Source organism: Vombatus ursinus, unplaced genomic scaffold (genome assembly GCF_900497805.2).
Source record: "Vombatus ursinus unplaced genomic scaffold, bare-nosed wombat genome assembly UNPS02001287.1, whole genome shotgun sequence".
Classification (NCBI taxonomy): domain Eukaryota; kingdom Metazoa; phylum Chordata; class Mammalia; order Diprotodontia; family Vombatidae; genus Vombatus; species Vombatus ursinus.
The window spans coordinates 10,950,663-10,975,475 of record NW_020941065.1 but is presented as its reverse complement, the minus strand read 5'-3'; the positions used below and the strand labels follow the sequence as shown (position 1 = coordinate 10,975,475).

The 24,813-nt window shown below is 45.0% G+C and overlaps 1 protein-coding gene across 5 annotated transcripts in view; it reads left to right on the top strand.

The window, feature by feature from the left end:
- SSH1 (slingshot protein phosphatase 1) overlaps positions 1-24,813 on the top strand; it is a 101,835-nt gene that overhangs the window by 54,639 nt on the left and 22,383 nt on the right. For 4 of the 5 annotated variants that reach the window (XM_027864144.1, XM_027864153.1, XM_027864161.1 and 1 more), the window contains exons 4-10: positions 768-832; positions 3,939-4,060; positions 11,197-11,265; positions 12,172-12,237; positions 14,362-14,556; positions 16,006-16,099; positions 21,608-21,736. In XM_027864144.1, the coding sequence (XP_027719945.1) occupies positions 768-832; positions 3,939-4,060; positions 11,197-11,265; positions 12,172-12,237; positions 14,362-14,556; positions 16,006-16,099; positions 21,608-21,736 (740 nt within the window). Of the gene's footprint in view, positions 1-767; positions 833-3,938; positions 4,061-11,196; positions 11,266-11,381; positions 11,636-12,171; positions 12,238-14,361; positions 14,557-16,005; positions 16,100-21,607; positions 21,737-24,813 lie in introns of those variants that run through there. The other variant, XM_027864168.1, reaches the window with a different exon arrangement.

Genomic DNA, 24,813 nt, shown 5'->3' with positions numbered 1-24,813 from the left:
TCACCTTTGCAGCATCTCTTGTCAATTTCACCTGTGCAGTATCTCTGGTCAATCAGCATCTCTCATCAGTTTCTCCTGTGTAGCATCTCTTGTCAGTTTCACCTTTGCAGTATCTCTTGTCAGTTTCACCTGTGTAGCATCTCTCTAACATACCCCCTTCTCTCCGCTGACACTGCCCTCACTCTGGTGCAGGCCTTTATCACCTCACATCTGGATTATTGTAACAGCTGCTAGAGGGTCTACCTGCCTCCCTCGAGTGTCTTCCCACTCCAATTCTGTAATCCAATGAAAATTCTGAGAAGGGTATGTTGACTTCTCTCTGGAAAGATGTGATGAGTATGGGGGCCCAGTGTTTAGACATTAAGGAAACCTTCAGGGAGAGAAATAGCACCTAAGGTGAGCCTTGAAGTATGCAAAGAATTTAAACAGGTGAGGCCTCAATGATGTAGTGGAAAGAGTGCTGAATTTGGAATCAGGAGACCTAGGTATGGATCCCAGCTCTGCCCCTTACTGGCTCCAGTGTGAGCCCCAGCTTCCTCATCTGTAAAAGAAGGATAATAACACCATCTGTACCCTACCTCCCAGGGTTGTGAAAAGTGCTTTGTTAAAATGTAAGTTCATTAGAATCTCAGTAACAGGTAGAGATGGTTGCGGGGAGGAGGGGATGGGTTGGCATTTCAGGTCTGGGGGATGGCCATGAGATCATTCTCTCATCTGTGGTCCATAACTTTCTGTCTTTCTAAACCCTCTTTCTGTGGATCCCACAGGTGACTTGCCCCAACATCTTCAAGTAATGATCAACCTTCTTCGCTGTGAAGATAGAATCAAACTGGTAAGAAGACATAATTGAGTGGCAAGCAGAGGTCCCAGATTGGCAGGGGTTGGGCCGGGTCCCTGTAGCTGATCCCGGAGGGGATGTTGGTCTGAGCCATTGAGGGACACAAGCCTTAAGCCATAGAGAGATTTCCCATCACAAAAACTGATCACTTGTCATTTGGGTCCATTTCTTTTGCTAAACTGTTTTCTTTTCTTCTTTGCTATAAGGAAAATCTCACTGGGGAAGTGGGAGAAGGGTTGTACACAAATGGCTGAAGTGGAAACAAAAAGATATCAAATAACAATTAAATTAAATTAAATTAAAGGCTGGTCAAAGTGGGAATTTACCCATTTTGATGGGAAAGGAGCTGAAATGAATGGATGGATAGCATAGATGGATGGATAGACAGATGGTCAAATAAGATGGATGGATGGATAGATGGATAAGATGGCTGGCTAGTTGGATGAGTGGGTGGATGGTTGAAATAGCATTTACTAATGACTTACTATGTATTAAGCATATTGTTAAATGCTGTGATTTCAAACAGGAAAAAAAAAAACCAAACATTCCCTGTTCTCAAGATGCTCATATTCTAACTGAGAGAGATCAACACATAAGGGAAGTTCTGATGGAAGAAAGATGGCAAGATCCCATGGTCCTGATTAAGCTTCCATGAGGTGGATAGCAGGACCCAGGAATTCTTTGTGTATGTTGGGATTCCTGCTCTGCCGAATAGGAAACCTAAAGGAGATTGGCCTGCCATTTTGGGAAAGGAAGAGTGGGCCCAGGATTTGGAGTAGAGCAAGGATTCTGGGGTCCTTCTGACAGTGATAAGGAATGTGGATATCAATGTCCAACCAGAAGGGAACGGGAGAATTGACAGGAAGTTTTGAGATGGGGTCTTGGAAGTCTGGGGAAGTGAGAGGACAGTGCTGCTTGATGCCAAACTCTAGTTAGGGCCTTCCAGGTGCCCCTGTATGAGTTCTAGAATAGCTTAGGGCAGAGAAAGAGGAAAGGAACCTCAATGATATCATCTTGAGCACTTTTACATGAAGACCCAGTAGTAACTGTTGAAAGAACATGTTGACTCTACTGAGAGTGATACAGAATAAACTGGACCTGAGATCATAGAACCTAAGAAATGAGAGAGGCCTTAGAAAAGAGAGTGTCAGAGCTGGGAAGGGCCTTAGAACAGAGAATATTAGAGCTGGGAGGGACCTCAGAACAGGGAACTGGGAGGCAGAGAATTTTGTGATTGAAAGGAATCTTAGAAGTTATGTACTCCAGAATTTTCCAAATTGTTTTCCTTGGAACTCAGGTGTTTTGCTTTGTGAAGAAATTTAGACATTAGCATTATTTTCCTAACTAAAATGCTCAATTTGAAATTTTATCTGTACCATTCAGCATTGTTGCCATATTTCTCCCCTTACCAAAGATATCACATGTTGGCTGACTAAGATGGTTTTTATGCTGTTTTATTTGCTTCATTGTTTACTTCTGTTAAACTTTTATATACTGTTGTGTCAGTGTCCTTTCCTTTATCCATTTCCCATTTTTTGTCACCAGTAATTTGTTTAAATAGGTCAGGGTACAGTCACTTTAAAGGAATGCCATAAAGTAGGCTTAGCTTACAATTTTTTGGTCTCAAACTTGCCTAACCCCTTTAATTTATGCTTTCAAGGCATCCTAGACCACTATTTATCAGACTGCTAGGTAGCTCACTGAATAAAACACTGGTCCTGGGGTCAGGAAGACCTATGTTCAAATCCCAGTTCAGAAACTTACTAGTCGTGTGACCCTGCATAATTCATTTAACTTCTGTCTACCTCAGTTTCCTCATCTGTAAAATGGGGATAATAATAATAGCACTTACCTCCCAGGATTGTTGTGAGAATCAAATGAGATTATCTTTGTTAAGTACTTAGCACAGTGCCTAGCACAAGATACATGCTCAATAAATGCTTGTTCCCTTTCCCCTTTCCCTCCTTCCATCAGTTTACTTTAAGTATAAAAATGTTTGGTGGCCAAATTATTCTGGGAAACGTTGCTCTGATCCAAATTTCTTTATTTTATAGGTGGGTAAACTGAGGGCCAAAGAGTGAAAAGTGAATCACCCAAGTTTAGATAAGGTGTTCGTAGCAGAGCCAAGTCTGCATCCCAGGACTCCTGACTCCGTCTTTATTTCTTTCTAATTGTTAGACTGTATCAGTTATAATCTCCACTCTTTAAATTGCATGTGAATTTCCAATTTACAAATCTATGAAAGGAAAAAAGGAGAGAAACAAAGCCAAGTTTGTCCATTTTCCCCAAGGGCCTAAGCAAGGAACTTTGCTTATTCTGGAGAGCTGAATAATGGTGGGGGGTGGATGGATGGATGGATGGGTGGATGGGTGGATGGAAGGAAGGGTGGATGGATGGATGGATGGATGGATAGGGGATGGATTGGTGGATAGATGGATGAATAGAAAAGTGGATGGATGGATGGATAGATAGATGGATGGGTAGATAAATAAATGAATTTTCCTCATTCCATATGATAGCATTTTACAGAAGGAAATGACATCCCCTAGTTCTTAGTGATTCCCTACTCCTTAAATAATTATGTCTGTATTTATAGGATGGGAGACCTAGAACTGGACAGGAACTCAGAGGTTATGTAGTACAAATCTCTCATTTTGCAGATGAGGGAAACTGAGGCCTAGGGACATTAAATGAGTTACTCAAGAGTCACGCAGTTAATAGATGTAAAAGGCACGATTTGAACCCTAGTTAGGAGCAGTGGCTTTTCCCAGCAAACCATATTGTTTCCTTTCTTATCTTATTCATTTTATGCCTTCCTGCTAGGGTGTAAGATTCTCGAGGGCAGCGATTGCTTTGGTTATGTCTTGGTGTCCCCAGCCCCTAAAATAGTCAGCATCTAATAAATTCTAATTAAATTGAATGTTGTATATTGTAGACTCTAGTAAAATGTAAGCTCCCAGAGAGCAGGGATTTTCTTCCTTTTGTCCATGTATCTGCAGCTCCTAGCAAAGCGCTTGGCTTAGTAAATATTTACTGGATTGGTTTGCTTCGTATCTCAGACCTCTCCAAAAGACATAACCCCATCATTGCTTCCTTGCAGGCAGTGCGCCTAGAGAGCGCGTGGACGGACCGCGTCAGGTACATGGTGGTGGTGTACAGCAGCGGGCGACAGGACACGGAAGAGAACGTCCTGCTGGGAGTGGACTTTTCCAGCAAGGAGAGGTGTGTTTGATTGGAGGTGGTGGGGAACAGGCGGATTGGAGGGGAGAATGCGAAAGCAAGGTTTGTTTTGAGTATTTTTAGCAGGAGCTCTTAACCCCCAAGAATTCCATGGACAGCTTCCAGGAAGTCCATGAATTTTGGGTTGTTTTTTAAAATATTTTGACAAGGGGCAGCTAGGTGGCGCAGTGGATAGAGCACCGGCCCTGAAGTCAGGAGGACCTGAGTTCAAATCCGGCCTCAAACCAAACACTTGACACTTACTAGCTGTTGTGACCCTGGGCAAGTCACTTAACCCCAATTGCCTAAAAAAAGAAAAAAAAAAAGTTTTGACATCTACATTTCAATAGGATTGGCTTCCTTTTACAATCCTATGCATTATATATTATGTATTTTAAAATATCATGGAGAAGGGGTCCATAGGCTTCATCCGACAGGGGCCAAGGGGTTCAGAACACACCAAAAACATGCGTGGATGGGTCAGTGACCCGGGATCATTGAGGAGGTAACCAAGGATGGGACCTGGGCAGCCTCATTCCAGTGCTTCATGTTTGGAAGGGATGCAGCTGAACAAGAGTCTCCTCCAGGGTGCCCCCCTCACCCCAAGAAGTGATCCACCAGTCTCTATTTGAAGATCATAGTTTTAGAGATGGAAGGAACTTCAGAGGCTCAACTCATCCAGGGGTGGAGAACCTTCGACCTCGAGGCCACATGTGGCCCTCTAGGTCCTCAGGTGCGGCCTATTGACTGAGTCCAAGTTTTACTGAACAAATCTTTTTATTAAGGGGATTTATTCTATTAAGTTTAGACTCAGTCAAAGGGCTGCCCTTGAGGACCTAGAAGGCCATGTGTGCCTTGAGGCCACAGTTTTCTCACCCCTGATCTAGTCTAACCCTCTCATTTTATACATGAGGAAATCAAGGCTGAGTACGTGCAAAGTAGATACAAGGTAATTTTGGAGCAATCTGGAAAGGTGTCACGTATGAGATAACTTAGGACCTGAGCTTTAACACTGAGCCCAGCAGAACAAGGAGGGCATCTATTTCAGGCATGGGGTGCATCCAGAGATGGGAGATAGAATGTGGGCTGTGAGGACAAGGTCAGGTTGGTTGGCCATACAACAGGTGAAGGGGAATAATGGTAAATGAGGCAGCTAGAGGACTTCGTAGTACACAGAGTGCTGGGCCTAGAGTCAGGAAGACCTGAGTTCAAATCCAACCTCAAATGCTAGCTGTGTGACCATGGGCAAGTCATTTAACCTCTGTTTGCCTCAGTTTCCTCACCTATAAAATGGGGATCATAAGAGCATCTACCTCCCCGGGATATTATGAGGATCAAATGAGATAATTATAAAGCATTTAGTACAGTGCCTGGCACATAGTAAATGTTACTTGTAAGTGTTATTGTTGGTCAGTCATTTTTAAGTTGTGTCCGACTTGTCATGACCCCATTTGGGGTTTTCTGGGCAAAAATATTGGAGTGGTTTACCATTTCTTTCTCCAGTTCATTTGACAGATGAGGAAGCTGAGGCAAGCAGAGTGACGTGACTTGCCCAGGGACACACAGCTAGTAAGTGTCTGAGGCTGGATTTGAACTCATGAAGATGTGTCTCTTATCGATTCCAAACCCAGTGCTCTGTGCACTATGGCGCCACCTAGCTGCCAGATGTGAATGTTAGCTATTACTATTGTTGTTAGCTAATGAGGATGCAAAGGTAAGTCGCAGCCAGATATGCCTGGTGGAAGAGGCTGTGGTAATAAGGAGCCTCTGGAGTTTACTGAGCCAGGCAGTGACAAAATCAGATGTGTGTTTGAGCAATATCCCTGTGGCAGCTGGCCGGAGACCCTTTGGGATTTTGGGAGGGGAGAAATGAATTTGGGAAATTTTCACTTACATCATGCCTATATCTGTCTCATGACTTCCTCCCATTGTTACTTTTTTCCTCCAGCCAGGCAGGACAAAGCTAATCTCTCCTATGTTTTGTTCTCGTTCAGTTGTGTCTGACTCTTAGTGACCCCATGTGGGGTTTTCTTGGCGGAGATACTGGAGTGGTTTGCCATTTCCTTCTCCAGCTCATCTGACAGATGAGGAAACTGAGGCAAACAGGGTGAAGTGACTTGCCCAGGGTCGCACAGCTAGTAAGTGTTTAAGGCCAGATTTGAACCCAGGAAGAAGAATCTTCCTGACTCCAGACCCAGTGGTCTACCTACTGTGCCACCTAGCTGCCCTTTAGCTAATCCCTCTAAACATCTCTTTAAAAACTGCATTTGGAGTCAGAGGACCTGTGTTCCAATCCTGGCTCTGCTATCCCTTTGAATAAATCATGGTGCCTCAGTTTCTTCAACTATAAAAGGAGAGTTGGATTTAATGACCCTGGGTCCCTTCTTGCTCCAGATCCGGGATCCCTTGGATTCTTCTCTTATTTCTCTCCCCCACATGCTCAGTTCCTTTGATCTTTGAGTGGAATGGATTCTAATCCTCCTGCCTTTTGGGGAGGCAGTGTGGGTATAGTGCATAGAGACCTGAAGTTGAAATGAGACCTGAGTTCAGATCTCATCTGCCATTTACCACCTGTCTGACCTTGATACATCCCTTCTCAATTTCCTCATCTGTAAAATAATAATAATAATAATAATAAAGTACAATAATAATTAATTAATCATATAATAACTTTCCACCAGGACTGTTGTAAGGATCACATGGGGTGTAAGATACTTTGAGTTTGACTGTGAAGATCACAGGACTTAGAACTGAAAAGGGCAGATCTCTTAGCCTCTTTCCAGCCTCAGTTTCTCCTCTGTAAAATGAGGGGTTTGGATTCTCATCTCTGAGCTCCCTAGTCTTAACCCTAGTGAAAGGGATGGGGGGAGGGGGAACACTGTTGAATAAAGCTGGAAAGAAAGCCAGTTTTCTAAGGCCTCCTCTGAACTCTGACCCACCTGGATTTGAACCCCAGGTTGGCCACTGTGTGACCGTGGGCAGGCCACAGACACATGACCCTCTCTGGACCTCAGTTTCCTCACTTGTAAAAGGAGAGGAGTTGGGCCTCTCCTAAGCCGCCTCTAGCTTGGCTCTAAATGCTGTGATTTTATTGATCTCCTGACCCTTCAGGATGTTGAGGGTGAAGTGCCGTCTCCCAGCTGAGAGTGTCTGGTTGCCTCGGACTCCAGCTGTGGCAGGCAGGGAGTCGCTGGGAGGCCAAGCTCCTTGGCAGGTAGCTGGGAGCCAGATTTCAGTTTCACTAGGCCCCAGGGCACCTTCTCTGTGCTGGTGGAAAGTGATTCTCTGGGGAGCCCATTAGAAGGTAACCAGGATGGAGGACCCAGAGGCCCACGGGATGGCAGCGCCGCTCCCTGGCATGGCCACAACACTCTCTTAGAAGACTAGTTTTTCCACACCCAAACAATTTTCATCATCATCGGAGGAGGCTTGATGATTTAGGAAACAGCAGCAAAAATAACAAAAAGCCCCCGGGTGACACCGGACCCTGCCATGTCTGGGTTTTATTTCCTCATAGGCCAGGAGACTCCTTATGGGACAGCAAAACAAAACCAGTCTGGGCTGGGGTTTTTAAAAATGCGTACCTGAAAGGTAGGAGAGCTGAAGTGTCCAAACAGGGCACCAGGTTCCTGAGCAGGGCCAGGCTGTGTGCCAAGGGGCCCTGCTCAGGCTGCTGGACCCTGTGGTGCTTAACCTGATGTAGGACACCTCCTGAAACTGGAGCCTGGGGACACGACTGGCATGGCCTGAACTGCCTCTGTCCAGGGTTTTCAGAGTGCCGGCCTTTGGGCACAGAACAGTCATCTCAGTTCAGGGTCTCTGAGCTGGGGGGAAGGGAAGGAAATAAGCATTTATGTGGCACCTACTATGTACCAGGCACTGTGCTAAGCATTTTTTTTTTACAGATATTATCTCCTTGGATCCTTACATCCCTGGAAAGTAGGTGCTATTGTAATCTTGATTTTATATATAGGAAACAGACAAACAGAGGTTAAATGACTTGCCCAAGGTCACGGAGCTAATACATGTCTAAGATTGGATTTGAACTCAGGACTTCCTGATTCCCAGGTCCGTTGCTGTAGCCACTGTGCCACCATAATGTGTAAGGGACCTTGGAACAGGGAGTGTCAGGGCTGGGCGGGGCCTTAGAACAAGGACAGTTCTGACTTGGGTTCAAATCCTGTCTCTGACACTTCCTAGCTCTGTGATCAGAGGCATATTATTTAATCCTCCTGAGCCTCAGTTTCCTCATCTGTAAAATGAAGGGGTTGGACTTGGCCCCTGAGGGCCCTTTCATCTCTAAATTTAGGATCTTAACAATGAGATTACTTTAATCTATCCATAAGTCCGCAAGCATTTATTAAACTCCTCCTGTATGCCAGGTACCAGGTTTGTTGCTGGAGAAACAAAAACAAAAGTGAAGCAGTTCCTGCCCTCAGGTTGCTTACATTGTCTCATGGGATTCAACGTACACACATATAAACATATGCATAAAATACTTGAAAGAAATACCAGGGGGGTTTTTTAGCCTGGCTGCACCAGCAGCTATGAGCAATTATGAAAGCCCTTATGTAGAAGGTGAAGTTGGAGCTAAGCTTTGAAGGAAACTGGGGATTGTAAGAAGAGATGAGGAGGAAGTGCATTCCAGGCAGGGGGGACTGCCTGGGCAATAGCCCAGTGGTGGGAGATGAGCTGCTGTGTGTGAAGAGCAACAAGAAAGCTCCTTCTTCTGGACTGTTTTTTGTTCAATCATTTTTCAGTCATGTTGATTCTTTGTGACCCCATTTGGGGTTTTCGTGGCAGAGAGACTGGAGTGGTTTGCCATTTCCTTCTCCAGCTCATTTGACAGATGAGGAAACTGAGGCAAACAGAGTGAAGTGATTTCCCAGGGTCACACAGCTAGGAAGCGTCTAGGGCTGGATTTGAATTCAGAAAGAGGAATCTTCTGACTCCATCTCTGTCCACTGTGCCGCCTAGCTGCCCCTTCTGGACTGTAAAGAGAAGTAATTTAATAAGCCTGGAAATGCGCGCTGCAGCCAGGTTGTACAGGGCTTTACAGGCCGAACAGAAAATCGCGTATTTCACCCTAGAGGTAATAGGGAGCCATCTGAGTTTATTGAGTAAGGTGGTGACATCACCAGACTAGGGCTTTGGGAAAGTCACTTTGGCAACTGTGGAGGATACCTTTGAGAGCGGTGAGTTTTAAGACCAATTAGGGGACTGTTCCAATTAGGCTCCGACTTGGGTTGGTAGCTCTCTGTGATTAGAGAAAGGGACGCGCATGAGAGATGTTGTCAAGACAGAACCAACCTGACTTAGCACTGATTGTTTAGGCAGGTGACTGAGAGGGAAGAGGTGAGAGTGTGAGCCTGGGTGACCAGAAGGTGGTCGGACCGTCCACAGAAATGGGAACCGAATGTAGAGCCTATGTCAGATTGTGCGCCGTCTTGGGGAGGGAAATGGAGAGGGAGAGGGAGAAAAATTTAAATCTCAAAAGCTTATGGAAGTGATTGTTGATAAATCAAAATAAATTAATAATAATTAAAAAAAAGAAATGGGAACCAAGGGGCTGCTGTGGACAGAAAGATAAGGAGTTCCAGCTTGGACATGTGGAATATGGGGACATTTTCACTTGGAAATGTCTAATCTGTGTTTGGAGCTCTGCGGAGGGTTGGATGTGGAATCTGGGCATCGTGTAGAGATGATAATGGGAGTGAGATGAAATCACCAAGTGAGAGGGTATAGAGAGAGAAGAAAGGAGATGAGGGCAAGGGAGGGCAGATGAGGGGAAAGGGGAGGAGAGGAGAGGAGAGATTGGCCTCTACAGTAGAGGTGGCAAACTCCTGTGGGCCACAACACTCGCTGTGATTGGTAAATATTTGACAAAAGAAATAAAAATGCAATAGAACACAGATAATGTTAACATGTGGTTTTCTAGGCAGATATATAGCTGGCAGGGACCTCATGTAGGGCTTCTTTCCCCTTCTCCCCATTTCTATTTGATTTTGACCCCACTTCTTTAGGGCACAGAAATTTCAGATCTAGGAGGTGCAGTAGAAACAGTTTACACTTTATTTCGACCGTCTCATCTTGACGAGGCACCCGCCCAGAGTCGGTGCTGACTTGCTTTAACTGCACTGGGTATAATAAAGTCCTTTGTCACAGGCCCCTGTTTCTTTCCAGCCCTCGAAGCGGGGTATCTGTCACAAAGCCCCCTTATGGCTTTGGTATGGTAGCCTCCACAGGGGGAGGGACCTCAGACATATTCAGTCCAACCCATGCCCGGACAAAGCGTCCCACAGATGGCCATCCTGACTCTGCTTAGAAACCTCCAGCTTGGGCCAACCTCCAAGGCAGCCCGTCCCTCTTGGAAAGCTTCCATCAAGCCTAAGTTGGACTCCTTGGTGCTCCTCTGGGGCTGAACCCTTCTTCCCTGGAATAGCCCTTGACATCAAAGGGAGAGCTTGGCCCTGTGGAAGGAAGGCAGGATTGAAAGTCCCAGAATTAAAAAAAAAAAAGAAAAAGAAAGTCCCAGGATTACAGGTCTAGGAGGCCAAGTCACTATAAAGGTGAGGAAACTGAGGCACAGGGAAGTCCAGTGACTTTCCCACGGTCACATAGGTGGTAAGGGTCAGATGTCAGATCTTCAACCTCCAGAGCCATTTCCTAGCTGTGCCACATACTGTCTGTACGTTCTAGGGTAAGTCACCTTAATTCTCTGGGTCTCAGTTTTATTTTCTAGAAAATGATAGGGTTGGATTAGATGACCTCTAAGGTCCCTTTCCATTCTATATCTGTGATATTATGACTTCTCTGGGCCTCAGTTTTCTCTCCTGGATAATGGACCTCTAAAGTCCCTTTCAGTTCTAAACCTATGATCTTTTATCTTCTCTAGGCCTCAGTTTCCTTTGATGTAAAATGGGGGTGGGAATAATAAATGGTCCGTGAGGTACCTTCTACTTCTTGGTCTGGTTCTTGGCCTTTCCCTTGATGATTCCATCCTGAGTCATTGGAACGGTTGAGTGTTTTATTCTTTTTCTGATATGAGCGTGGAGGGCTGGTTGGGGGGCTGGGGCATAGCAATGGTGCCAGGGCATGAGACCCTCTGTAAGCTCTTGTCTACCTCCTCTTCCCCACAGCACGAGCTGCACCATCGGGATGGTCCTTCGTCTGTGGAGTGACACCAAGATACACCTCGATGGAGATGGGTGAGTGGGGCTGAAAATGGCTCCTTTGAGGAGGGGGCTGGAGGAAGACCCCGTCACCTCTCATTCCATCTCCTGCAGGGAGGTATCGGTCACAAAGCCCCTCGTGGCATGGGAATTATAGCCTGCATGGTGGAAGGGACCTCAGCCATATTCAGTCCGACCCATCCCTGCACAAGGTGTCCCGTAAATGGCCATACTGCCTCCGATGAAAGGCCTCCAGCTTGGGGCAGCCCACCACCAGCCGTGGCAATGAATGATGGGCACAGACGTGTTGAGGGGGGTGAGCCAGGGTTCCATCTTGGACCCTTATGGAAGGGGCTGCAGTTAGTGAAGACCTTCATTAGGAAATAGAGCCTAAAGGCACAGCCTGGTGAGTTTTCAGAACGAGACTGTTTTTGAAGGGAGGAAGGGAAAGAGGGCGAGTAGAATCACAGCATGTTAGGATTAGAAGGAACCTTGGAAGGGCTGGCATAGAGCCTCAGAGCCCAGAGGGGCCTTAGAACAGGAGATGTCAGGACTGGGAGGGGCCTTCGAGCAGGGATGTCAGAGCTGGGAGGGGCCTGAGAACAGAGGATGTCAGAGCTGGGAGGGGGCTTAGAACAAGGAATGTCAGAGCTGGTGGGGGCCTCAGAACAGGGAATGTCAGAGCTGGGAGGGGCTTAGGACAGGGGATGTCAGGGCTGGGAGGGGCTTAGAACAGGGGATGTTAGAGCTGCTGTTCTGCTCTACTACTCTGTAGTTCTGTCCATTCCCAGAGCACTAGAGGGCTCTCCCTTGTGGCCACGCCTCTGGCATTGCCCCAGCCCAGCATCAGACAGGTGTTGCCCCATCCCAATCCCAGCCTGTTTGTTTAGGGAGTGTGATTTCTCACATATAGCAAGTTTATTTTTTCTTTCTTTTTCTCAGTGGATTCAGCGTGAGCACAGCAGGAAGAATGCATGTCTTTAAGCCGGTGTCTGTCCAGGCCATGTGGTAAGTGTCAATGCACATTCTCATGGGCTGATGGCAGAAACGGGGGAAGAAGCATCATTTACCACCCTCAGCCGCATCCCCATAGGCTGCCTTAGCTCTCCTGGGTGGACATCGATGGACAGGGTGTCAGTCAGCAAGCTAGACTTTGCTCAGTGGTTTTTATTTAGTGCCTGTTAGAGGCTTTCCTTTTCAGGTACCCAGCGGCATCCTATAAGAAGTGAGCTGGGAGGGACCTTAGAACAGGGAATGTCAGGGCTGGGAGGGGCCTTAGAACAGGGAATTTCAGGGCTGGGAGGGGCCTTAGAACAGGGAATGTCAGGGCTGGGAGGGGCCTTAGAACAGGGGATGTCAGGGCTGGGAGGGGCCTTAGAACAGGGGATGTCAGGGCTGGGAGGGACCTTAGAACAAGAAATGTCAGGGCTGGGAAGGGCTTTAGAACAGGGGATATCAGGGCTGGGAGGGGCCTCAGAACAGGGGATGTCAGGGCTGGGAGGGGCCTTAGAACAGGGAATATCAGGGCTGGGAGGGGCCTTACTGAATGTTATTTCTAGAAATGAACTTTTAAAGTCTGTCTAGTCTAGCCTTCATTTTCACGAAGAGAAAAGGCGGCTTGGATCAGTGAACAGATCTATGTCCTGCCTCAGACACTTACTGCAATATGAGCCTGGACAAGTCACTCCACGCTGTCAAGCTCAGTTTCCTCATCTGTACAATGAAACAGATTAGATGGCTTTTGAGGTCTTTTTTTAGCTCTATATCTATGATCCAGTTAAAGAGAGACCCTCAGGAAGGAGGGAGTGTTCCAAAGTCATATGGATACTTGAATCCACCTTCAGAGGGTACACAGGCCCACATGTGGCCGCAGAGGATCATATGGCTATGTCCGGGAGATCCATCCCATTTCTGTCCCTACTCCAATGTCACATTCTTGTGTTCTTAGTATCATATTCAACACACCCACTTGGGAAGTTCCAGGTGCTAAGGTTTCTGAACCTCCCTGCATATGTAAGACCAAAGTGACCAAATCAGCCCTTTAGCTTTTCGGCGTGGTTCTGCCTCCCCAGACGCCAGCCTGCGTCCCTCTGGGGCTTGCTCACGTTGGCCTAAGAGTGGAAGCAGGCTTAGGTTAGGAATCCATCATGGCGACCCTGTTGTGGTTAATGTGTTCATGATAATGGCAACTCCAGAAGTCACTCTGACTCATGGAGTTTTTCTGAGGTAAACTGTGGCATGAAAAAAGAGAAAAAAATCATAGGTCAGGATCCTGTTCTGAGAGACAGTTTGCTGATCTATCAGATGAGAATAACATACCTATTTCACAGGGCTATGGATGGGAAGCTTGAAGTGTGTTAGAAATATAAAGCTGGATTCAAGTGGGATGGGGCTGTCCCACTGCATTCTGGGACATGGGGTCAGCGTAGTGCAGGGGCAAGTGCCTTGGGTTTGGAGCCAAAGCACCTGGGGCTAAGACGGGGCCAGTCTGCTGTTTACTACCTCGAGGACATTGGGCAAGTGATTACCCTATTTGGGCAATGACGGAGTTGGGCCAGATGGCTTCTAAGGTCCCTTGCAGCTGTCAGCCTATGCTCCTATAATCCTAAATCACTTTGAATCCTGTGGGCCTCAGTTTCCTCCTCTGTAAAGTGAGCTGAAGAAGGAAATAGCAAACCAGTCCAGTCTCTTTGCCAAGAAAACCCCAAATGGAGTCACAATTGAGCAAGAGCTGACCAGCAGCCGAAGCTCCATGAAGGGAGGGATGGTATCATGTTTATCTTTGCATCCCCAGTGCTTAACACAAAGCATTGCACATAATTGGTTCTTTATTTTATTTTTTGCAAGGCAATCGTGGTTCAGTGACTTGTCCAGGGTCACACAGCTAGTAAGTGTCAAGTGTCTGGGGCTGAATTTGAACTCAGGTCCTCCTGACTCCAGGGCCAGTGCTCTATCCACCACGCCATCTAGCTGCCCTGACATAATCGGTTCTTAATAAATGTTTCTTGGGCTGAATTAAATTGAAAGAAGCCAAATCTCCATCGCTCGCCCATCTTTCCTGCCTGGAGAAGGATACACCCAGAAGCCCTTGCCCATTGCCAGGTCTCATCTTCCATCTTTCCCCACCTGCAGGTCTGCCCTCCAGATTCTGCACAAGGCTTGTGAGGTGGCCCGGAGATACAACTACTTCCCTGGAGGCATGGCCCTGGTGTGGGCCACCTACTACGAGAGCTGTATTGGCTCTGATCAGAGCTGCATCAATGAGTGGAATGCTATGCAGGACCTGGAGTCCACGAGGCCTGACTCCCCTGCCCTCTTTGTGGACAAGTAGGTGCCAAGGTCTCCCCTTCTCCTCCGTCCAAGCTAACTGGGTGTCCCCACCACATCCCACATCCCTCCCTTCCCAAAAGAGGAATCCACTCTCAAGCTGGCATGGGGAATGTCGAGTTTTAGACCTAGAAAGGACCTTAGAATTTATGAAATCTGTAAGAATATCAGTCCTGGAAAGGAGCACAGAAATAGAACACAACATTAATGCTGGGAGGGGCCTTAGAACAGGGGATGTCAGGGCTGGGAAGGGCCTTAGAACAGGGGGTGTCAGGGCTGGGAGGGGCCTCAGAACAGGGAATGTCAGAGCTGGGAGGGGCCTCAGAACAGGGAATGTCAGGGCTGGGAGGGGCCTTAGAACAGGGGATGTCAGGGCTGGGAGGGGCCTTAGAACAGGGAATGTCAGACTGGGAAGGGCCTAAGAACAGGGGATGTCAGGTCTGGGAGGGGCCTCAGAACAGGAAATGTCAGGGCTGGGAGGGGCGTCAGAGCTGGGAGGGGCCTCAGAACGGGATGTCAGAGCTGGGAGTGGTCTCAGAACAGGGAATGTCGGGCTGGGAGGGGCCTCAGAACAGGGAATGTCAGAACTGGGAGTGGTCTTAGAACAGGGAATATCAGGGCTGGGAAGGGCTTTAGAACAGGGAATATCAGGGCTGGGAGGGGCCTCAGAACAGGGAATGTCAGGGCTGGGAGGGGCGTCAGAGCTGGGAGGGGCCTCAGAACAGGGGATGTCAGAGCTGGGAGTGGTCTCAGAACAGGGGATGTCAGGGCTGGGAGGGGTCTCAGAACAGGGGATGTCAGGGCTGGGAGTGGTCTTAGAACAGGGGATGTCAGGGCAGAGAAGGGTCACAAAACAGGAGATGTCAAGGCTGGAAAGACCTGTAGAACAGTGAATGTCAGCTGGAAAGATTTTTAAAAGTCACCTAGTCCTGTTTTTTCACTTTAGCAGCAGAATTGGGAAGAGTAAAGGGCAGTGATTTGGCCAGGGTCACACAGGTGGTTAGTGGCAGAGCTGAGTACAGAATCTAAGTCTTCTGCCTCTCAGGCCAGGGCTTCCCAGACACCTCACTCTCCCAGCCCTACCTGGCAGCTGCCCTCAGCCTTGTATCTCTCAGCTGCTCCGAAAGAATCTCTCCTCCTCTGATTCCATCTCCAACCTGACCCGAGAGTGGCTGGCATCTTTGATCAGGATCCCAGGGTTCTGTTTTTTTGGTTCCCCATTCAGGGCCCCTCAGCTGTTCCCCATATCTTTGAGGGACTTTCCAGAGACACAGCCTATGTTGTGACCTCTGCCCTGCTCCCTTCCTGTTAAAAAGTCCTGGCACCTCTGACCAAGGTGTTACAGGCAGGGGCCATGGGCTCTTCCAGCAGGCTTTAGTCCAATACCTGCTTCCACAGTGCCCCCCCGCCAAGATTCCTGGGATTTCCTCAGTGTTCTTTCTCCCCTAGGCCAACGGAAGGGGAAAGAACAGAGCGCCTCATCAAAGCCAAGCTCCGAAGCATCATGATGAGTCAGGACTTGGAAAATGTGACCTCCAAAGAAGTAAGAGAATGAGTGTCCCAGCTTGGGTCTCTGTGGTGCCGCACGGTTCACAAATCTCTTTCCAGTTCACAAAAGCACTTTCATCAGAAAGTGCTATCCCCATTTTACAGATGGAAAAACTGAGGCTCGGGCAGAGGATGTGACTAGCCTGGCGTCACAGGACTAGTAAATATGAGAGCTAGGTTTGTAGAAGCCCAGAACCCAGAATCCCAGAGTTGGGGAGGACCCCAAAGGCCATCCATACCTGAAGAAATCACCCCTCTAGAATAAGGGCTTGACTAGTGGTCATCCTTCATCCAAGTGGCCAGCAGCCCTTTCCCCTTTTGGACAGCTCTAGTTGTTAGGAAGTCTCTCCTGATATCAAGCCTCAGTTTGCCTCTTTTGCTTTAGTCCCACCCAGTGATCATTTATTAAGCACCTGTTGTATACCAGGCCCTGTGCTAAGTGCCAGGGATACAAAGAATGGCAGAAGACAGTTCCAGCTCTCAAGGAGCCTCCAGCTATTGGACATACAAGACATGCAGGGTGTCCGAAAAGTCTGGGTGTGAGTTTAAGCTTATTAAAGCCTAAAGCTTGGGATCTGTAAAATTCTTCTTAAAATATTCTGATAATTGTATTTCCATATCATGGTTTCCTTTCTAATACTGTGTTTTTCATTTTATACATTTGAAAACATGAGACTGAGCAGGAGTCCATGGGTTTCACTAAAATGCCAGAATGGTCTATAACCGAAAGAGTTAAGGACCCCTCATCTAATCCAGTGCTATCATTTTACAGATGAGGAAATCGAGGCACAGAGAGGTATAGGGATGACTTATAAAGAGTTTGCAGTCCAATAAAATTCCTCCAAATTTTTTTCAGGTAATCCAGCCACACCTCCCCTATCTTTTCCTTCATTCATCTTGTATCAATCCATCAATCAGTAAACATTTATCTGGCTCCAACTGTGTGCCAGGCACTGTACTAAGCCTTGGGAATACAAAAAAGAGGCAGAAGACAATCCCTGCCCTCAAGGGGCTTATAGTCTAACGGGCAGACAACAAACAAATATGTTTTGTTGTTGTTCTGTGGTTTTCAGCGCAACTTTTCATGACCCCATTTCTTGGGGGGGTTGCCATTTCCTTCTCCAGCTCATTTTAGAGACGGGGAAACTGAGGCAAACATGATTCAGTGACTTGCCCAGGGTCTTATAGCAAGTTAAATGGCTGAGGCCAGATTTTAACTCTGGAAGTCTTCCTGATTCCAGGCCTGGCGCTCTATCCACTGCACCACTTAGCTTCCCCTTCTGCCACGGACAAGCTGTATCCTGTTCATAGCTGGGAGCTGCAAAAAAAAAAAAAAAAATCAATGTAAGGAAGAACTACCTTACAATCAGAGCTAGCCGGTAGGACAGACTGCCTCTGGAGGTAATGAGCTCCTCATCACTTGAGGTCTTCAAACAAAGGTTGGATGACCACTTTTCAAAGATGTTGTCATGGGGATTCTTTTGGGAATCTGATTTGGAGAAGATGCCACTGAGTTCCCTTCCAGCTCTGAAATCTTGTGCTGGAAAAGACCTATGACCAGTCTGGTCAAGAAATTACTGAGCTTTAAAAGAAGAAAAAAAAATTTACTGAGCTATCTTACCACAGAAGCCTTGAGAAAATTTTTATTCTGGTGTTATTTTCCCCTCTAAAACAAAAAAAAAAATCACATAGGAATCCAAAAATAACAGCCTACAAAAATTTTTTTCCTGTGTGAAAACGAGTTTAATTTCCTTCAAATTTTTATATCTCCTCTTGTCCTAGACTGTATCTCACGCCTTTTGGTCCCCATGGGTGATCATTTGTGGGCTTGAGAATATATTTGAAGCCTTAAATCATACTGTGACAACATGCTTTCAGTTACTTATCTAGTGGAAATCCCCCCATTTTGCAGATGGGGAAACTGAGCCCTTCTGTCATCCAGTAAACTTGTGGCCCTCTGTGAAATGAGGGGAGTGGACAAGATGGCCTCTAGAGCTACAATCTGCTTCTTTCATCAGCTCTCATGGTTTAATTAGTATTGGTGAAGATGACTCACAGATATATCTGTACCTATCTATCTACATATATGTATATATTCACTCATGCATATGTGCATACATATATACATACCTTTCTCTCTTTCTGTCTCCTCTTCTCTCTTCCGCTCTCTACTTTCTCCCTCTTCCCCCTCCTCTCTCTCTGTCTCTGTTTCTCTCTCTGTCTGTCTGTCTCTCTCTCTCTCTGTCTCTTTCTCTTCTCCCCCACCGCCATCTCTTACCCACCCCACATCACCAGCTGTGCATTTCAGCAGCCCTTCAAACTTAGCGGGTCCACAACAGAACTCCTGGTCTTCCCCCCAGACCCTTGAATCCTCCAAACTTGTGTGTTTCTACCTATCAGAGGTGCCACCATGCTTCCAGTCGGCCAGATGCATGATGTCAACGCATACCTTACACCCTCCCTTTCTCCCCCTCCACTCCATCCCTCGTTTGCCAGATCTGGCCATTTTTGTGTCTCTCCTTTCCTTCCCTTCTCTCTACTAATAGGGCTACATAGTGTTTGACACAGCCTTTAATAAGTTTTTTTCATTCATTTTTTTATTCTAAACCTAGTGCCCTCCTTTCCTAATTGCCTTGCATTTTAATAGCCTTGAATTTATCATTTACTTTCTTTATATTTATATATAATATATTATATTTAAATATATTTCTATATAATATTTATATTATGTATAAATATCATAAATGTAATACTTGTAGTATGTAATATATTTATATTTCATCTTTGTACTTGGATCCCCTGATATAATATATAAGACTGTGAAGAGCAAGAATTGTTTCATTCATTGTCTTTGTAGCCTTTCAAAGCCTGGCATCATAGTAGACATAGAAGGCACTTAAGTGCTTTTTGATAATTCATTTATGATCAAGCATTTATTCATAATAATGATATCATAATAAGAGCTGAAATTCATAGAGCTCCTTAAGATTTGCAAAGCACTTTACAAATATTTTCTCATTTGATCATCACAGCAACCCTAGGAGGGAGATGCTATTATTATTATCCCCATTTTGCAGAGGAAGAAACTGAGACAGACAGAAGTGAAATGGCTTGCCCAGAGTTACACAGCTAATGAGTGTCTGAGGGAGGTTTATAACTCAGGTCCTCTTGACTCTAAATCTAGCCCTCAGCCAGCTACCTGCCTCCTATTATTAAGCGCTTAATTTGTATGCCAGGGCAGCTAGGTGGTACAGTAGATAGAGCACCAGGCCTGGAATCAGGAGGACTTGGTGTTTACACCTAAAAATTAATTCCCACATATAAAATGTCCACAACAGCTTATCCCTCCCTCTCTATCTACCTCTCTTTCTTTGCATTATTATAGAATACTGAGGTATCTCAGTATTATAAATCAGTATATAAAACACTGATATAGTATATACCATTATGTGTGTGTGTGTGTGTGTGTGTGTAGAGCAGATCACCTTTTTTTATATCAACACATACTCAGGGTATATTCCTAGTAACAAAGATTATTGGGTCCAAGGGTATTATTATTTTTATGACTTTTATTATACTCTGTTCAGCTCATCTTCCAAAAAGAATCTTCTAATCTGCAATTCCACCAGCATTGTATGAGTTTTCCTACTTTTCCACAACATCCCTTCCCTCCAGCATTGAGTTTGGTCACTTTTACTTATTCTTGGGAATGTAATGGATGCATAATGATACCTCTGTGTCATTTTCATTTTTATTTCTTCAACTGCTAGTGAGGTTGATCACTTACTTGGTCAGATGTTTATTTTCAGTATTGTGAACTCTTTTGTAACTTTTCTGTTCGTATCCTTTGACCATTTGATAATTGTGTGTTACCCTTGAAAATGTATCAGTTCCTTATAAATATGAGATATTAGGTTCTCTTCTGTTATGATGATGCAATAATATAAAAAAAATCACATTTTCTATGGTGCTATATATAAGGCTTACAAGCCTTTTCCCTCGTAATATGCCTGACAGAAGCAGCATGAGAAATATTGCCTTCGTTTTACATTTGAGGCTAAATGACTTGCCCAGAGTCACAGGGCTAGTAAATATTACAGCCAAGTCTTCTGTTTCTTTAAAGAGAGTTTTGTGACTGAACCCGTACAAGTCCTGGTACTATGGTAGACTGACTCCCATATATTTCCATTTTATAACTATTTTGAAGGAGACTTCTCTTTTTGTTTTTCCTCCTGGGTTTTCCTACTGGTTTATAGAAATGCTGTTGATTTTTTTGGAAGGAGGAAGGGAGCATTATCCTACTTTGCTGGAATTATACATTTCTTTCTCAGTTACTTTCTTTGTTGATTCGTTGGGGTTTTCTAAGAGTAAAGCATCACGTCATCAGAAAATAAGGATAATTTTGTCTCCTCTTTGCTATCTTTATCCTTATATTTCTTTGGCTTGTCTTATTGCTGTTGCTACCATTTCGAGAACTGTATCAAATAACAGTGAGAAAGGGAGGCATCCTTTTTTTACTCCTGCATTTACTGAGAAATCCAGTTTTGTTTCTCTCTCGCATCATGTTAGCTTTTTTATTTCAAATCTAGGGTCCTTTCCTCTGTATCTGGAGTCCTCAGTGTCCCATAATTTACTAAGCCATTTGGGTACGTTTATGTTGTTTCTAGTTCTTTGCAATTATGTATTATACATATTTTAATATCTGTACATGTTATATATATTAATATGAATACTCTTATACATATTTAAATAGATATACATATTTAAATAGATATCTTTTTTTTTTCTGCTGATATATTCAATGTAGGTCCCTTGGTTTTTTTGTTTTATTTTGAAGTTGTAGTGTGCAGGCTGTTGTGGTCCATGCCTGTAATTGCTACACCTGGGATAGGCTGAGCCTTCGAGATCAATTGAGCTACAGTGGGCTAAGCCAATCAGATGTCCCCCTGTCGGGCACCAATATGGGGAACTCCTTGGAGCCAGGTACTATTAGGCTGCTGAAGGAGGGGAGAACCAGTTCGGGTGGAAAATAGTAGGTCAGAGTTTTCATGCCATTTGGTAGTGGGATCAGACCCATGACTGGCTTCTGAACTTTCAGCCTGAGTGAGATACAGTTAAACAAAACCAGACGCAATGTGTCATAGCGTATCGAGGTCTGTCTCTAGGTAAGTAACTAGGTTCAAGTCAAGTCATTTAACTTCTCAATGACCCAGGCATTAGACTATAAATTGTAAGAGTTACCATTTTGTCAACATGGAGGAAACTTCCCCACTAGGGATTCACTGCTCTGATATAATCTCTGGTCTAGACCCAAACCCAAAACAACACAAAACTCAGTTATAACTTCTGGTAGTATAGGCAATACTCTGATCCTCTCTGAGATGAAAGGAGACACTACTTTTTTTTTTTTTTAATGAGCTATGGCCCATGCTATGGTTTTTTTCCTTTGGGGAGAAAATTGTCTCTAAATAATTACTCTTCCTGACATTTTTCCACTCCACAGATACGCAATGAATTAGAGAAGCAGATGAATTGCAACCTGAAGGAATTCAAAGAATTCATTGACAATGAGATGCTTCTCATCCTGGGCCAGATGGACAAACCTTCCCTCATCTTTGATCACCTCTATCTGGTAAGAGGCTGAGACCCAGATTACATGTATGGCATCGTTTTTTTAAAATTATTATTATTAATTTATTTTGATTTATCAACAATCACTTACGTAAGCTTTTGAGTTTTAAATTTCTTTCTCCCTCCCTCCCCAAGATGGCGTGCAATCTGATATAGGCTATACATATACATTCCTGAAACATATTTTCACATTAGTAATGTTGTAAGGAAGAATTAGAACCAATAGGGGGAACCACAAAAAAGAGAAAACAAAACAGAAGGAAAAAAATAGCAAATAGTATGCTTTGATCTGCATTTAAACTCCACAGTTCTTTCTCTGGATGTGGATAGCATTTTCCATCATGAGACTTTTGGAGATGTCTTAGATCCTTGTATTGCTGAGAAGGGTTAAGTCTATCAATATTAGTCATTGCACAACTGTGGCTGTCACTGTGTACAACGTTCTTGTGGTTCTGCTCACTTCACTCAGCATCAGTCCATACAGGTCTTTCTAGGTTTTTCCGACATCCACCTGTTCATCATTTCTTATAGCACAATAGTATTCCATTACATTCATATACCACAACTTGTTCAGCTATTCCTCAATTGATGGGCATCCCCTCCATTTCTAATTCTTTGCTGTGGCGTCTTTTTTCAGGAACATGAATCAATCCCTGAGGGCCCAAGGGTTTGTGGCAAATCACTGAGAAAACAGCAGGCTAAGGGGATCAGTGACTTGAGAAACAAATTTTTTTCTTGTCAGGGAGAATCCCCAGTAAAGTTTTAGTTCTGGAGAGCAGTCTGTAGGTCTGTTCTCAAGGCAGTTGTTTAAAATGTGGTTCATTACTCTCAACTCTTCAACTGGTCCTCATGCTCTCTTCCACCCCTAGTAATATGTGGACTCCTTTGAGTGCCCTCTAGAGTGTTAAGGAGCTTTCAGCAAACATTAAGTGACCACTATGTTTTGTGCCCTGTGCTTTCTGTTGTGAGAGATTCAGAGATAAAGAAAACAGGCCACCTTCCATCAGAAATCATGTGATCGAGTAGGGACTGATAAAACCCTTTCGCAGATAAAAACAATACTGAATAGAATGGAACAAGTGCCTTAAGGTTTACCAAGCACTTTTCTCCCTGTCTCCCTGTGATAGTAATACAGTCTGTATTTGATCCCTATTTTACGGATAAAGAAACTCAGACTCAAAGAGATAATCTAACTTGACTAGAAGCAAGGGGATTGTCTGAGCCAGGATTTGAACCCCAATCTGGATCCAAATACAGTGCTCTTTCTGTTATACCCCCCTGCTCTGTAGTCCAGCCCCCTCATTTAAGGAAGAGGAAATTGAGGTCCAAAGACATTAAAGAATTGGGCCAAGGAAGAAGAATCTTAGAATACAAGAGCTGGGAGGAAGCTTAGGACACAAAGAGTGTCAGAACTGGGAGAGACCTTAGAACATGGAATATCAGAACTGGAATGAACCTGAGAACAGAGTGTCAGAGTTGAAAGGGGCCTTAGAACATGGAATGTCAAAACTCAGAACTGAGAGTATCAGAGCTGGGAGGGACCTTAGAACAGAGATTGTCAGAGCTGGGAGGAACCTTAGAACAGGGAATGTCAGGGCTGGGAGGGGCCTTAAAGATCATCTCCTCCATCACCTCTTTTAATAGTACAGTAAACAGGCCCAGAAAGGTCAAATGATTTGCCACAGAATTGGGCAACAGGGTTTGGGGGAATGTCCCACGTCTGATTTCTTTGCTTCTAAAGGAAATCCTCCTGCCCATTGTCTGTCTCTCCACTAGGTGGCGTTCCAGGCCGAAGGAAGGTGTTGGCCTTAACTGGGGTTTAATTACCTCGTTAGCAGGGGTTAGCGCTCTGTATCACTTTTTCCATGATCGCTCCTAACGGAATTTCAGGATTTGAGCCATTCTTTTTCCCCCACCCTTCCCGTTCCATGAAGTGAATTCTAGGTCAGAGTAGCTTAGCAGAAAAAGCAGAAGACAAAGGCAGGAGAAGTTTGATAAAGGAGAAAAAGCCCTGGTTACTTGTAAAGACCCACTTTGGCCTTCGAGAGAACAGATAATGAAACTTCTGTCTTCTCCATAGAGAGGTGGGGAGTTACAGGGACAGAGCGCTACATACACCATCAGGCAGAGACATTCTGCAGACTGCCTGCTTAACTCCTACAAGCTAGGGTTCCGTGTTTGGGGGTTGTTCTAATTGGAAATGACGGTAATATGGAAACAAAAGGCATCAATAAATTTTGACTTCTAGAATTACCGGTATTGGATTCAGAGGATCAAGTTTAAGATTCATCTATACTCTCTGTGCCTTCCTAGGAAAATCACTTCACCTTCCAAGCCTCAGTTTCCTCATTTGTAAAATAAAGATAATAATGCTTGTACTACCTGATTCACAGGGTGGTTCAATTCAGCCAACATTTATTAAGCACCTGTTGTGTGCCAGGCACTGTTTTCATGAGGACAGTCCTAGGAAAGTATATTTACATTATTACTGTAACCTTATTTTTATGTTCCTAGTAAAATATTAGCTCCTTGGGAGTGGGTGCAATTGTTTATTTTTCCTTTGTATCCCAGGCACCTTACACATCTTACACCTTATACCTTATCTATGGAGGTCATAGGCATTTAATAAATGCATGCTCAGTTATCCATCGAATTGTCCTAGCTCTGCCAGTACCTTGCCTTGTGGCCTTGGACAAGTCCTTTCCCTTCTTTCAACCTGTTTCCTCCTCTGTAAAATGAATCAGAGAATTGGAGAGCTGACCAGAACCTATTCACCATCTGGTCCAACCCATACATGAAAGAAATTCCTACTCTAACATCCATGACTCATGTCTTTGAAGGCTTTGAAGGCCCTTCCAGCTCTAAGATTCCAGGTCACGGGACTGTCTCTTTGGACTGAGAGCCAGGAGGGGTCTTAGAGGTCGCCTAGACCCTCCCCCCACCACACACACACACAAACACACACACACATTTTACAGTTGTAGAGGCCAAGACATGGAGAGGGCAAGGGTAGTAATGACCAGAGCTGGGATTTGAAGGAATTCCTCATGTTCTGTTTCCTATGCTTATCATTCCATG